This window comes from Hippocampus zosterae, chromosome 2 (genome assembly GCF_025434085.1).
Source record: "Hippocampus zosterae strain Florida chromosome 2, ASM2543408v3, whole genome shotgun sequence".
Taxonomy (NCBI): Eukaryota; Metazoa; Chordata; class Actinopteri; order Syngnathiformes; family Syngnathidae; genus Hippocampus; species Hippocampus zosterae.
In genome coordinates, this window is record NC_067452.1 from 5,929,306 (window position 1) to 5,943,800 (window position 14,495).

General features: G+C 44.0%; 1 protein-coding gene across 9 annotated transcripts in view; it reads left to right on the plus strand.

Moving 5' to 3' along the window:
- Positions 1–14,435, plus strand: part of LOC127596341 (mitogen-activated protein kinase kinase kinase kinase 4-like) — a 40,814-nt gene extending 26,379 nt beyond the window's left edge. For 3 of the 9 annotated variants that reach the window (XM_052058693.1, XM_052058690.1, XM_052058697.1), the window contains 17 exons: positions 5–157; positions 2,000–2,251; positions 2,458–2,549; positions 2,631–2,758; positions 2,862–2,956; positions 3,348–3,526; positions 3,617–3,746; positions 4,010–4,273; positions 9,179–9,296; positions 9,413–9,583; positions 9,655–9,798; positions 9,870–10,004; positions 10,072–10,172; positions 10,237–10,386; positions 12,188–12,347; positions 13,260–13,399; positions 13,472–14,435. In XM_052058693.1, the coding sequence (XP_051914653.1) occupies positions 5–157; positions 2,000–2,251; positions 2,458–2,549; positions 2,631–2,758; positions 2,862–2,956; positions 3,348–3,526; positions 3,617–3,746; positions 4,010–4,273; positions 9,179–9,296; positions 9,413–9,583; positions 9,655–9,798; positions 9,870–10,004; positions 10,072–10,172; positions 10,237–10,386; positions 12,188–12,347; positions 13,260–13,399; positions 13,472–13,555 (2,496 nt within the window). In that variant the 3' untranslated portion in view covers positions 13,556–14,435. Of the gene's footprint in view, positions 1–4; positions 158–1,999; positions 2,252–2,457; positions 2,550–2,630; positions 2,759–2,861; positions 2,957–3,347; positions 3,527–3,616; positions 3,747–4,009; positions 4,274–9,178; positions 9,297–9,412; positions 9,584–9,654; positions 9,799–9,869; positions 10,005–10,071; positions 10,173–10,236; positions 10,387–12,187; positions 12,348–13,259 lie in introns of all 9 variants that reach the window. The other 6 variants (XM_052058692.1, XM_052058689.1, XM_052058695.1 and 3 more) reach the window with 6 other exon arrangements.
- Positions 14,436–14,495: the final 60 nt, after the last annotated feature.

Consider the following 14,495-nt stretch of genomic DNA (forward strand, 5'->3'; position numbering starts at 1 on the left):
CCAGGCTGATGAACGATACCGTAAAAATATTCAGGGCTCTCCTCAGGCCGCCCCTCCTTCCAAGCAGCCTCCTCTTCCCCCTCGCTCTGCTGAAACCTTCTCAAACGGTAGCAGCTCGTCCGACGCCACTGCCATGCACCGGCCCATGGAGCCTCAGGTATCCGCTCCACCATGTACTTGCTATCCATTTCAATGGGAAAAGAAACGTGAACATCTACATTTGGCTTCGTATGTTAATTACAGGAATATGTAAAACTTACACACCTGACTTCCAGAAGCTGGAGAGGTGATGCAAGTAACAGAAGAGCACATTGAACATACATGTTGAGAACGGGCATACTTGTATATCCTGGAGGAGTGCGTCTCATTGCAGCGGTTTCGTGCTGCTGTTTGCAACGTTAAATGTATATTTTGCCTCTCAAACAAACCCTATGAAATGCAAAAAAGTGAATGGGTTAATGTTTGGTAAAACGCAGAGCTGTTACAGAATCACTGAGTAAACGCTAACTTGTTCCACCCGTTGCACATCAACATTGTTCCAAATATAAAAAAAAAAATCAAAATGGCCGCAACTTGGCTTACAAGTGTCTCTTTTTGTCAATTGCTTTTTTTTTAAAACTCCATTCCCTCTGTGCGAGACTCAAGAGGCGGGGGGAAGCGTTGCAGTCCCTTTTTGTCCAACTGCTTCCGGTCTGTGCATGGTCTTTCTTGACGTAAATGCGTGACTGTCATTAGAAAAATCTCACGGAACACCATTACGCCAAAATGTCACAAAAATACTAATACTTATCAGTAATTCATCTCAATTTACTTCATGTAAATTATGGCTGTGTTTAGTAAAATTCAAAGCTATTATTTTCTTGTATGAATTGCAACAGGTGGATACAAAGGTTTATTGTACACTCTTCCATCAAATGGTGTCACATTTCATTGTGATTATGTGTAATTCATAAATAATATTGCCACATTGGACACACAATTGAAATGTGATCATTTCTTGCAGTGCCACAAGTATTCTGGGCAACCTGGTTGGAAAACAATGGCACTGTGTAGAAATCACTGGTGACTAGAGAAGCGATTTGGCCTTTCACTCAAAATCTTTGGATTTGAGTGAAAATGAATCAAAGCATATTGTCACAGGAATGTTTGAATGGCAATGCGTGCGACGTATGTACATATGTGAGGGGTGTAGTGTCGTGTGAAACAAACTTTTTGATAGTGACACTTGGAAGTGTTTGCATGTGTATGGGAATATTTCGCCAACTAATGACCATTACATTTAACTGTTCAGCAATCTTTCAATCAAGCCCATCCAGGCAGTGTATCAATCAATTTTTTGTAACTTCGCTGTTGGCATCTGACGCGATCCTCGCACGAAGGCAGTTAGCAAACTTGGGCGCTGCCGCAAAGACACGCCCTCCCAAGTTTGCATTGCGCCATCCAGTTGGTACGACAGAACACGGATGGATTAAAAACTTTTTCAAAATTCAGCACCCTGGGTATTGCCATTGGCCAATGTATGGTCCTGGAGGTTAAAACACAAGTTATTTTGAACTAATAAAGAAAACCTTTCCGTAGGTTGATACGGCTGTGTTAGCGTCCGATGTTTTCTAAAACGTGAGGCTTGATCAAACACTTTGGCCAACCTATTGTGATGACAAATCACTATATTAAGTGCACTCCTTTTACCGTTAACCGCCATCATCAAATGAGATTTTTCATTTCTTGGACAATGTGTTTTTTGGCAAAACTGCAAAGGAACCCATTCAAAATTCACTGGCTGTCGCTAAACGAATAGCAAATACGGATTTGGGGTGTGAGTCCACGCTCTAAGGATCACTGTTGTACATTATGTGTCCTGACAGTGATCGGTATTGTGACTGTCTCTTGTTTGCATCTGCGTTGATGTGACTGTTTGCATGTAAACCACACATCTTCCCTCGTGTCTCACTGTTCTTTTACCCGCCCCCGTGCCCCCGCCCCCACTCACTCCCTAAAGGTCCAGTGGTCCCACCTTGCTGCTCTAAAGAGCAGTAACAGCGCTGCCCCCTCTCCTCCTCCTCCTCCGACCGTGGTCGCTCGCTCCCAGTCCTTCAGTGAGCCCGGTGCTGTCACTACTAGCTTTGCACAACTCCACCTGCGCTCCCAGGATCCCCACCATCATCACCCATTGCCTGCACGCACTGACACCCAGCCCCAACCTCCCCTTCACCATCCTCAGGTCCAGCCCGGTGACGAAGTGCCACCCAAGGTAAGGAGTCATAAAGAGCCGCATGCCTCCCCTTTCAGTGTCTTCATTAATTTCTTGTCACATTTGTCACTCGACTGACTAATGGTGCTCCTACCACAACCTGTCTGTCTGTCTCACAATAAAAAGATCTGGATTAAGTGTTTGCTTCTTACTCGTGGGTGACTGTTTAACAGGTGTAAAGCGAACATTGTGTACATCTTGTCCAGGTACCTGTGCGAACAACGTCCCGTTCACCGGTCCTCTCACGCCGGGAGTCTCCGCTACCATTGCAGCCTGGCGGCCAAAGGAACGCGTCTGGGTAAGCAGAGAAGTCTTAGATAAATTGTGACACTTCAAAATGGTGTTGTTTGTTTTATAGAAATGCTCTTCTGTTGGACAGTAATGTGGAGCAGCGCCCGCTGTGGGACCGTGTCGAGAAGCTGCAGCCTCGGCCTGGCAGCGGGAGTTCGTCTGGCTCCTCCAACTCCAGCTCCCAGGCCAGTCCTGGAGATCGTTTCAGGCCACGCTGTAAGTCTCCTGGTATCATCCTCAGCCACTCCCTGTCCCTCCGCCAACTTTGCCAAAATTAAAACCCAAACATTTCTAATCCGGTTTCTATTGACCCTCCAAGCATCCTCCAAATCCGAAGGATCGCCTCTCCAGCGCCCTGAGAATATTCCCAAAAAAACTGATGAAAAGAATTTTGCCAGGCCTACTCGACCTGCTGTAAGTATTTCCTACTTGCTAATGGGCCAACACATCTTTTTTTTTATTTTTATTTTTTTATGTGCGACAACTCTCAAATGTATTTTTCCATACACCCACCTGGCATACCTTGTGGTTGTCAGTCTGTTCAGGGGGACAGTATATTCTCACTGCTATTCATTGCAGAATAAAATAAATATGAAATCCTGGAGCCTTTGATTCCTGTGGATGATTAATGCAATCAAATTATTATCACCTGCAATGTAAAATTATGTCCTTCCTCACTTTGTTGCCTTGTCAAGTAGCAGAAACCGCCGCCACTGGTTTTTAAGACGGCCACATTTGAATGTACACTCGCTCTTGTCACTTTGTCGCCTGTCTTACCTGGTTTTTGGTTATTACTACTCCTTAGGACTTGACAGCCCTTGCTAAGGAACTTCGTGCAGTGGACGATGTACGGCCTCCCCACAAGGTGACCGACTACTCGTCCTCAAGTGAAGAGTCCGGCACCACTGATGAGGACGACGACGAGGAAGTAGACCAGGAGGCGGGCGAAGAGTCTACCTCGGGGGCAGAGGACTCCCGTTCTGGGTTAGTGGAAGACATCCACTGTCATCATTCTTTGTAGAAAGTGGATTTTTAAAAAAACGTTCTTTAAATGGTTCTGGTTGTGCATGTCAGATCTTCTCACGGCTTCCACAGGAGGCTGAGCAATGGTGAGACCGGGTCTGCCAAAACTATGCTGGTTGAAGACTCTGACAGCAATCAGGCCACCACACCCTCGAAGGATGGCACATTGGTCATCAGGCAGGTAGGAGGAGGAAATGCGAACCTCATTTTGAAACATTGTCAAACCAAAGAATACATGGGCAGTGTGTCTCTGTCCAGGGCTTTCATCCAATCATTCATCGCCGTCCTCCGTTTTTGTTTGAATTAAAGATTAGTGTATCATCATAGACCTACACCAATATATTGTTTGTTGGAAGAAGAGGATCTTAAAAACACTCGACTGCGGAATGTGTCATCTTTCCTCCTGTTCACTGGAGCCAAAAGTCTGCCTGTTCTTGCTTTCAGAGCACCGCTGACATTAAGCGGTTGGTCAGTCTCTCCTCCTCTTCCCCCACCGGTTCCTCTCACGGCCAGCCCCAACCATCCAGCCACAGCCTACAAGAGAAAAATGGCTTCACTGGTTTCATTCACCACTTACCAGACCTTATCCAACAGAGCCATCATTCCCCTTCCTCTTCCACATCAATGCTTTCCTCCTCATCATCATCATCACCACTTAGTCTGGCCATGTCCCCACTGAATCCCCTGGACAAGCTTGTTGCCATCGAGGTATGTTGCCCTCACTTGGCTGAGGCCAGCGCCTGCTGAAATGGACTCCAGGGAGTTCAGGCTCGGGCACGAGCAGCTAATCTGGGTCAACTGCCAGTTGAATGTTTGTTTTCACTTAGTTTCCAACACCAACATTGGCTAAGGATTTAAACTAGCAGCATTATACTTTTTGCTGCCAGGTTATATTGAACAACAGTGGAACCTTTAACTTACTCTTAAACTGCAAACTGAGGTGCTGACTACGTTAACACGCTACTTCCATAGTCAAACACAATCCATGTCAACCGCCACTTAATTTTTGCTGTCGGAAATAATTTAAATGGAAATGGTCCCTTGATAAACATTTATTACTAGGATGGGAAGTCTTTCCTTTTCATACAAGTCTAAACATTAGTCCACTCACCATTATTAAGCATAAAATGTAAATAAAACCTTGCTTAACTTAAACTTTGAAAGAACAAAGCATGATGTGAATGGTAATTCATGTAGGCTATTTCCAAACCCAATTCCAATTAAGTTGGGACCTTGTGTTAAAAATAAAAACAAATTATAGTATTTACCCATCATGTTCAACCTACATTAGTTCAATACACTATGCAATTGTATGTTGAAGAACATTGTCCTCAAACGGTTTGACTATTTTCTCCTGCAATTTTTCACAAAGAGGTGAATCTCACTCCATCTTTGCTTCTGAATGATTTAGCAATCCAAGGAAGCTCCTTTTATAGCCAATCATCCACCTGTTCCCAGTTAGCCTTTTCCTCTGTGGGATGTTCCAAACAGGTGTATGATGAGCTTTCCTCAACTTTCACAAACTTTTTTTGAACGTGCTGTAGCCATAAAATTCAAAGCTTAGGATCATTTGCCAAAAACAAAGTTTAGCACTTTGAACTTTAAACACGTTGTAGTGCACAGGTGTCAAACTCAAAGCCCAGGGCCGGATGTGGCCCGTCATTTTAAGCGGCCCGCAAAAGCAAATCAAAGATGACAACTTCCATGACACTTGCTAAAATGTGTACCACAATTTCATGTGGAATAAATCAGTGGCATATTGTAAGCATTTAACAAACACATGACAATAGTTGAATAAAACTTATTCTTGACTTCTTTATATAGTTTCAGTCATCATGGCCCTCCAAGGGAAACGGTTAATATAATGTGGCCAAAAATGAGTTTGACACTCCTTTTGTAGTGTATTCAATTCAAGATAGGTTGAATATGATTCGCAAATCATTGTATGCCGGGTTAATTTCTGTTTAACGCAGCGTCACAACTTCATTGGTAGTGGGTTTGTCTATTTAAAAAAAAGTAGCTGACTGTCAGCGGTGCCGTTTTTGACAATGCGTGATCATGCATGGTCGACAAAAGTATTGGAATCTGAATTTAGGTCTGCTTTCAATTCCACTTTAAAGTTTTTTTTTAAACAGCCCTTATTGAGACTGTTCCTCCTATGGGATTAATGTTGGAAAAAAGCTTCTGCAAGTCTATACACCGGAAAATACTAAAGTAGAAAAAAACCCCTAGATGTTTGAGTGATTTTAAAAGCCTTTTTAACTCTAATTCCCACGTGTACAACATCTGGTGCACCTCACTTTAAAGGTTCCACTGTATTTGCAAATGTTTATTTAATTTGTTTAAAAAGCAAAAAGTAAGTAAATCTCTGAGCCTGTACAAAACCTATAGTACCATTCTGGTTGTTGGGTCTGGCAAGTCTGTGTTCTCTGGCTCAATCCTGCTTACTTATACTCTGGCTCTCTTCCTCCTTGTGGCCTAGCTGACACCTCCTAACATGGCTGCCTCCTGGTGGTAGAATGGGGTCATAGCTTGGAGGGAACCCAACTGGAACTTCTTGGTTTTAACTAACAAGCGAGTGTCTCTGCTTTGCGTTGTGCTCGTAGGTGCTTGGTGTATTATTATTATTATTTTTTAATCATCACTACTGCCTCAAACAAGATGCATCTTGGTGGTGGATTTAGGATCCTCTTATGCCTGCATTATACCTACCATCAGTACTAACGGAAGGTCTGTTAATTCATTGCTGACGGATGCCCGTTTTGCAAATTAATGACGGGGAACTTATAAAAAATGACTGCCTAAGCATAGATGGAAGTTGGTTTTCATCCATCACTGGCATCGTCACTACCTATGGACCATCTCACTGACGCACCCCCTGTTTCGAAGACGAATCATGGAAACACGTACCACTTGTCTAACGTTTTTGTTCGCGTGGGTGAATATACACCGGAGTTGCTTTGAGCGGACTGCATTGTCTATGGGCTCATCTCACTACTCTAATTGCAGCTTCCTACATTCTCGCTCCTTGCTCCTCCGTTTACATGCTAGAACCTCCCATCAGAAATTCCAGCGAGGAGGTAGAAATATTTAGGGTAATGGGACGTGGCTCCTCAACGTCTCGTTTGATGGAGACGTCTGCTAAAGATGGCATCTTGTTATTGACGACGTGCCTCACCAACATACCGTCTGCATGTCACAATTACTACTTGAACCACAAATATCCGTCCACCTGATGCTTTATTTCAAGCGGGATTAAATTAAATATCAATGTCAATCTTGTGCTGCCGCTTGTATTACCTTTGATTGGTTGCCATAACGACACACTTTACAATTTTTAACCATGACGACACACTTATATATAGACCTTTATGGTTTTTTTACTGTTAAATTTTGGTGAAATGATTTATTTTTTAGAATATTTTGTAACTTCCAGCAAATTGTACTTGGATTCCACAATTACTTCCCGTTTGGAACGTGTATGTTGGATGGCTGGAAAGAGATTAGGGAACGTTATGTTGCGATATTATTTTCGCTTTATCTACTACTGAGTTACAAGGCGCACATGTTATAGTTTATTTATTGAATGTCTGGTTGTAAATATTGATTGTAAGTGCTAAGGAATGTCTTAGTTTTGCTTTTCTTTGTACATGGCATGGCCCTTTACCGGCATAGATACACTGCTTGTGCTGCGAATGTGCGTCACGAAGTAGCAGTCGAAGATCTGTTGGTTATGGTGGCAATGAACTGTAATTTTAACAGTGATGAACTGTCATCTAGTGATGACGGAAACACGGACGGACGGACTGACTGATGCTTAATTTGTTTGAGCTTGAAATAATGAGGAACGTCCTCACCTCTGCTGCTAGCATTTCTTCCTTTCCACTTCTCTCTCTTTTACTGTTGAAACTAACTTCAAGACTGCGTAATCCCCCCAGCTTCATGTTTTATCAAGCTTGTGTGTCTTAAAGGTTTGTGTGTGAGAGTTTCCGTGTGTCTATAAACACACACTAATGCAAAGGCACGCATACGAGCCTTGATTTAACGGACCTGGAACAAATTGACTCAATGGACCGAAAATAGTGTCCAGGATACTAGAATGACATTCCGCTGAGACTATCACTTTATCCTCTGTGGGAATATTTGTTTGCTTCAGTGACCTAAAGAGCTATGCCGTCTGGAATCGATTTCTCCTGGTCGGGCCACCCGAGTTGGACAGGTGGACAGGTAGAAACCAAATGAAGAATAGTGTCCTGGTCCTCCAGGTTGGGGGTTCGCTACAACCCATTCCTGTAAAAATAAATACATACATAGATGCCGAACAAACAAAACAAGCTTTGTGATGGAAGGAGCCATGTACAAGAACACAGACACACAGCTCAAGTTGCAAAAGTGATGTAGGAAGACAAGGTTGACCTTTTCAGAATTAGCGAGTGCAGATGGACTGGATATGGTAAAACAAAGTTAAGTACTGGTTAGACTGTCTTATTTTCGGGCAGGGGAGATGCAATGGAGACCAGTAAATGAGAGAATCATTACTGAAAGATTTTATTCCAAAATAATAAATTAACAATTAGTCATGTCTATGCGCCAACAGCGGATGGTACTGATGAAGCGAAAGACAGTTCTAATGAGCCGCTGTAGTAGAGAAGGTGAACAAACACGACATGGTTTTGATAACTGGTGACGTGAATCCGAAATTAGGAGCAAGGTAGGAAAGGCCAGGGAAGTGTTGGGAAGAATTTTAGTGATCCAATTAAGAAACACATCAATGAAAGGATCGAATGGAAAAGTAGCATGGAGGCATTATGTGTCAGCTGGCTTGAAGAGAGTAAGTATGCCATAGCTAGGTAGGAACACTCGGAAGTACCCCGTCGTCCAGTAGCTCTCAAAATCTGAATCGGCCGCAATGTATCACAGTGCCAATGCGTTTTCCAGCTTGTGCTGCTCTCTTGTCATAAACAGACTTTGAGTAGACTCAAGCAGGCTAAAAAGTGCGTCCATGTGGCGACCATGTTGGCAGAGGTGACTCACCCATCAAAAGCAATGAATGTACTTAACTCATTCACTCCCAAAGACGTTTTTAAACGTCTTTTCAGACTTGGTCTAGAATTGGCTGGTACTGAATGAGTTAAGTGGCAGCCGGTTTGCGGGGACGACTGTTTCATCGAAGATAATGGAAGGATTTACATTTGCTTTGTTCAAAAGGACTGTCATGTGTCACGTGTACATCTCTCGAACATGTTATTTTTGGACAGTACACAGTTGTTTGGTGTGTGTGTGTGTTTTTTTTTTGGTAGAGCCCTTATCTATGGCATCTAATCATAACGGAGGTGAAAAAAGAACACAGCTACACCCACCATTATCCTCCTCCCTAAGCACCAACAAGGAAAGTTTGGATAAACTTGAAACCTTATAAAATGGTTGCATGCTTTTTTACAAAAAAACAAGAAGGTACCGAAACAGTAATTTTCTACACTAAAAAAGTATTTCAATATTACCGACAAGCCCCCCCATTTGCCGATTAAATCGATGTTCCACTGTGGCTGCAACAAAGTAAAGGAAGGTTATCCTGTCTTTCTGGTAACTTGTTGTTTCTGCTGTCTTGGACAGAGCCAGTCCGAGAGTAATTCCATGTCCAAACATAAGTCATCATCCTCCTTCACTCCCTTCATCGACCCTCGCTTGCTCCAGATTTCCCCATCAAGCGGAAGCTCGCTCAACAACATGGGTAGGTCAAAGGTCTGCCGTTTCGTATGCCAGGCAGCCATCAAGTGCAGGTTACGCTCTTCCGTGATTCTGCTATTGAGTAGTTTGAACAGAATGTCTTGCGCCATCTCCCTGCAGCTGGATTTGGGCAAGACGTACGTCTAGCGGACCCACTGAGGTCCGACCCGTCTCGCAAAGGCTCGGTGGTCAATGTCAACCCTGTCAACACACGCCCGCCAAGTGACACACCAGAGATCCGCAAATATAAAAAACGCTTCAACTCTGAGATTCTTTGCGCAGCCCTTTGGGGTAAGCGGGTGCGCCGCAGTGTCAACCCTCCTTCTCAGGTGAGGGTCGCTAAGCCTCGTTTGTCACTGCAGGGGTCAATCTGCTGGTGGGGACCGAGAGCGGTCTGATGCTGTTGGACCGCAGCGGTCAGGGGAAGGTCTACCCGCTGATCAACCGGCGACGTATCCAACAGATGGATGTCCTTGAGGGTCTCAACGTTCTGGTTACCATTTCAGGTACTGCAATTGAACTACCAAATGTTATTAATTGACAGAAAAGGAACTTGAGAAATGTATTTTTCTCTCAGGCAAAAAGAACAAGCTCCGAGTGTATTACCTGTCCTGGCTGCGGAACAAGATTCTGCATAATGACCCAGAGGTGGAGAAGAAGCAGGGTTGGGTTAATGTGGGTGACCTAGAAGGTTGTGTCCACTACAAAGTCGGTACGTGGGCCTTGTCGGCAGTAAGCCGCATTGGCTTCTTGTTGTAATCCATGACTGTGTGTTCCAGTGAAATACGAGAGGATTAAATTCTTGGTGCTGGCCTTAAAGAACTCGGTGGAGGTTTACGCTTGGGCGCCGAAACCGTACCACAAGTTCATGGCCTTCAAGGTGAGCATGTGAGCCGGTTAGATGTTTGCCCCCGTAATAACTTCACCCTTGCTCTTGCTTTCAGTCATTTGGTGACTTGGTGCACAAGCCTCTGCTGGTGGACCTGACCGTAGAGGAAGGTCAGAGGTTAAAGGTCATCTATGGCTCCTGCTCAGGCTTCCATGCTGTGGATGTGGACTCGGGCGCAGTCTACGACATCTACCTACCCACCCACGTATAGTGTTATTTCATCAGCCTTTTTGAAATTTACTCTGTTTTACTTTTAGTTTCAATCACGTTCGTTTGTTTTTCGCACAAATTAAACTTGACATCCAATTGCCGTATTTTCCGCACGATAGGGCGCACCAAAAAGTCTTCAATTTTGTTAAAAACTCACAGAGCACCTTAAAATCCGGTGCGTCTTTTGTATGGTTATTACGGTAATACATCGACTCCAAGATGGCTCCTTACTGGAGACATGCTTCTAATGTTATAACTTGCTGTTGGTTCAGTGAACTGTGTCGCTGCTTTATTAAATAAGTTTGTGTTGCAGCTCCGAAAAAAGAAGAGCTGTGGTGTTGATTTTTTAAAACAAAAACAAATACAGGTACGTCTTTGTGTCTTTGTCTGTCTCCGTGCCTTCTTCCGTTCGACTCGAGAGGCGTTCAAGACCGCCTCCGAAAAACGTAAACTAACGATTACTTCAATGAAACTACAAAAATTGAAAATAAACTGAAAAGTAAGTGAGGATATCACAAAATAAATTCTATAGCTTCCCCTCCAGAATTTATATTGTGAGTTCATCATTTGTGAATACACAACAAAGGAATAAATAACTACGACTGACATCTGATCGTAGTTGTCGTGGCGCTATGATCAAGAAAATGCCAATGCGTTTTTCGGAGGCGGTCATTAACGCCTCTCGAGTTGACCGGAAGAAAAGAAGGCACAGAGACAGACAAAGACGCACCTGTATTTGTTGAAAAAAGGAGAGCTGTGTTTTTGTTTTTTTTAACGCAGACTTAATTAATGGTTTTCACAGTCTCCGCAAATACAGGTATGGTACGTCTTTGTCCGTCTCCGTGCCTTCTTCCGTTCCACTCGAGAGGTGTTCTTGGCCGCCTCCGAAAAACGTAAATTAATTCTTACTTGAATGAAACCACAAAGAAAATCAAGCGAGGAAATCACAAAATAAATTCTGTAGGGGGGGATATAGAATTTATTTAGTGATTTCCTCGCTTGATTTTCTGTTTTGATGCATTATTTTCAATTTTCGTAGTTTCATTTAAGTACGGTAATGGTAAAGTACAATTAAGTGTTTCAAAGGCGGTCATGAACGCCTCTCGAGTTGAATGGAAGGAGGCGTAGCACCATCTAGTGGAGGCATTGTAGATTGCGCCTTATAATATGAAGCGTCCAATGTATGAAAAAAATAGACAAAATAGCCATTCATTGAAGGTGCGCCTCATAATCCAGTGTGCCTTTTAGTGCGGAAAATACGGTATATCAGTAAGATGATACATGCTACAAGCTAGTAAGTCAGCCAGCATTAGTTTGTGGTCAATTTAACATTACTGTTGGAGCAGTATGGCTGTTGGTTTAATGTTAGGTGATCAACAACCACTACCAAACTTTTTATGAACTTACTGCGATATTTGTGGTGAACTGCGACATGTCTCTTAAATCATTTTTTCCCCCCAGCTACCTTGTTCCCACGTTCCTGCTCTTCGACTAAAATCATTGCAATTTAAGATAAGATAAGATAAATTATCCTTTATTCGTCCCACACTGGGGAAATTTACATTAATACTTCACTTCTAGTTTCAGTCCCAGTTACGATATATTGGATTGGATACGAAATGGAGGGCGAGTATAGTCTCTCTAGTCTAGTTTTTGTCGGGTGAAAAATGTGTTTTGATGCAAGTATTTGTTTGGTTTTCATTCACGCAATTAATACGACTCGCGTAAATGCCCTGCTCAACATCCCCAACGTTGTTTGACTTGCCCTCCCTAACTGGTCCCTCACTTGCCTTCAGATCCAGACCAGCATTCAGTGCCATGCCATTATCATCCTGCCCAACACCGATGGAATAGAGCTGCTCGTCTGCTACGAGGACGAGGGCGTCTACGTTAACACGTATGGGCGCATCACCAAGGACGTGGTGCTGCAGTGGGGGGAAATGCCGACTTCAGTGGGTAAGCGGGTTCAACTATCTGAGGCTGGATTTACACTGCATATTAAAGTGACATAGTTTAAATTGTTTGGCGCAATTCTGATATGCGTCATAGCAGTGTCGAGAACAGAACCAGAATTCCTTGGTTCAGAATCAGGCATCTAAGTGTGTATAAAAACCCAGCCCATTCGGTTATCTGTGAGTGTCGACGGTGCAGCATAAATAGACAGATTGGATAAACCTCATGAATGCACACACGGATACAGTGCCGTGAAAAAGTATTTGCCACTTTCCTGATACTTTTTCGGCACTCCCGCACCGGTCACCGACTACGTTTTGGCCTGTGATGGCCCATCGACAACAACTTTTCCATGTGTGACGTGCCACGGGGAAGTATTTTATTGGGTTTGTTCATTCTGTTTCATTTTTGTGAATAAAAGGCTCCATGTAAAACTGGCTATTGAAACGCACCGATCAGTGACACCCATACCCGCCGCGTCTGCCGAAACAACAATGCTGTAATTTTCGCCTTTGGCAAAAGCAAAGACAAAATATGGACTAAATATTGAGGCGTGGTGATAATTCATAGGATAAAACAGTTTTGGGTGCAACCAGTGGAGTAATGCCCAGCTCACCCTTATTTACATCAACGGTTTCGAAAAGACAACCCAGGCCAACTAAGCATTGTGTATTGTTCATTATTTGTATTCATTATAGTAGACTCACATGTTGTGCCGATACTTGTGGAATTATGGACCTCTGCACGCAGTTGTTTCGTGCTCCGTGTATTTAAACGCATATTGAATGTTGTCCCTTGAAATGGGCACAAGCATCTTATCAGAATGGGGCTCTAGGACTTTGGCGTTAATCGAGCGCAGGAGACGTGAGTGAGATGTAGGCGTATTCATGCTGCCCGTGTCTGCCTTTTGTGCAGCCTACATTAGGTCGAACCAGATCATGGGCTGGGGTGAGAAGGCCATCGAGATCCGCTCAGTGGAAACCGGCCACCTGGATGGCGTCTTTATGCACAAGCGAGCCCAGAGACTCAAGTTCCTGTGTGAGAGGAATGACAAGGTGTGTACCGTGTCAACTGGAATTTCGGCATGCCTCGTCAGAGAAATCCATATTGCGGCCTTTGTCCCGCAGGTCTTCTTTGCGTCCGTGCGGGCCGGAGGTGCCAGCCAGGTGTACTTCATGACCTTGGGACGCACTTCCCTCATGAGCTGGTAGTCCACATGCCAGGACAGCGACGCGGCGACCAACAAATGACTACTGTGACGATGAAGATGCTTGTGCTCTCATACACATCTTGTCATGAATAGCCAGCGGTGAGCGGGGTGTTGCGTTTCTCTCTTTTTTTGGGGGGGGGGGCGCAGGTGTGGGTGGCGGTGTACGTGCTAATTAAATGATATTCCGACCAAATTTCCCTTGAGTCTCCTACCCTCAACTTTAGTGGAATGTCTCCATCTTTCTGTACCTTGCATCCTGTGTGCGTGCGCAAGGTCAGTGCAGGACAACACTGAGCATGTCCACGACTGAGGAGTAACTGTACGCACACGTGCACACACACTCCACTGGTTTGTTGCCGTTTTAGTTAATGTGACGCAAGCTCCTCCTCCTCCTCCCACTCAGTGGCTCACCAAACACTCGTATGCCTTCTTGAATATACTTTGAAGGACCTTGGTGATAGCGACAGGGTACAGGATTATCAGCTCCGAGAGTTTCGAAGCATGCCGCCAAGCAAATTGCATTGGTCCAAAGTTGCTCAGTCAGCCCAATAGTTCAGACTTCTCACACACTGTCTAGTTTTATTTGATTTCCACGTGTGAATAGAGTGAGATAAGCTCCATCATCATCGCAAGGAAGGAGACCCACGTTTCTATGAACCAGTTGGTGGGTTGTTCGGGACGAGGCGTAAACTGTGAATTAGATTGACAGAGTCAGCCATTGATTTACAAGTGACCGCAATAGAACAAAGCTTGTGTGCGTGAGATCTGACAGGATGTGAGTGCCACTGTAGCTCATATGATTTCCGGTTGCCTTAAGTAACGTCCCTACTCAAACATAACTGCTGAAAATCCTATGCCGTTTCTATGAAGCAAAATAAAAAGTTGAAGGAAGGCTTTAGTCAGAGCCAGTGACCGGAGACATCATGGACCTTGTTCGAATA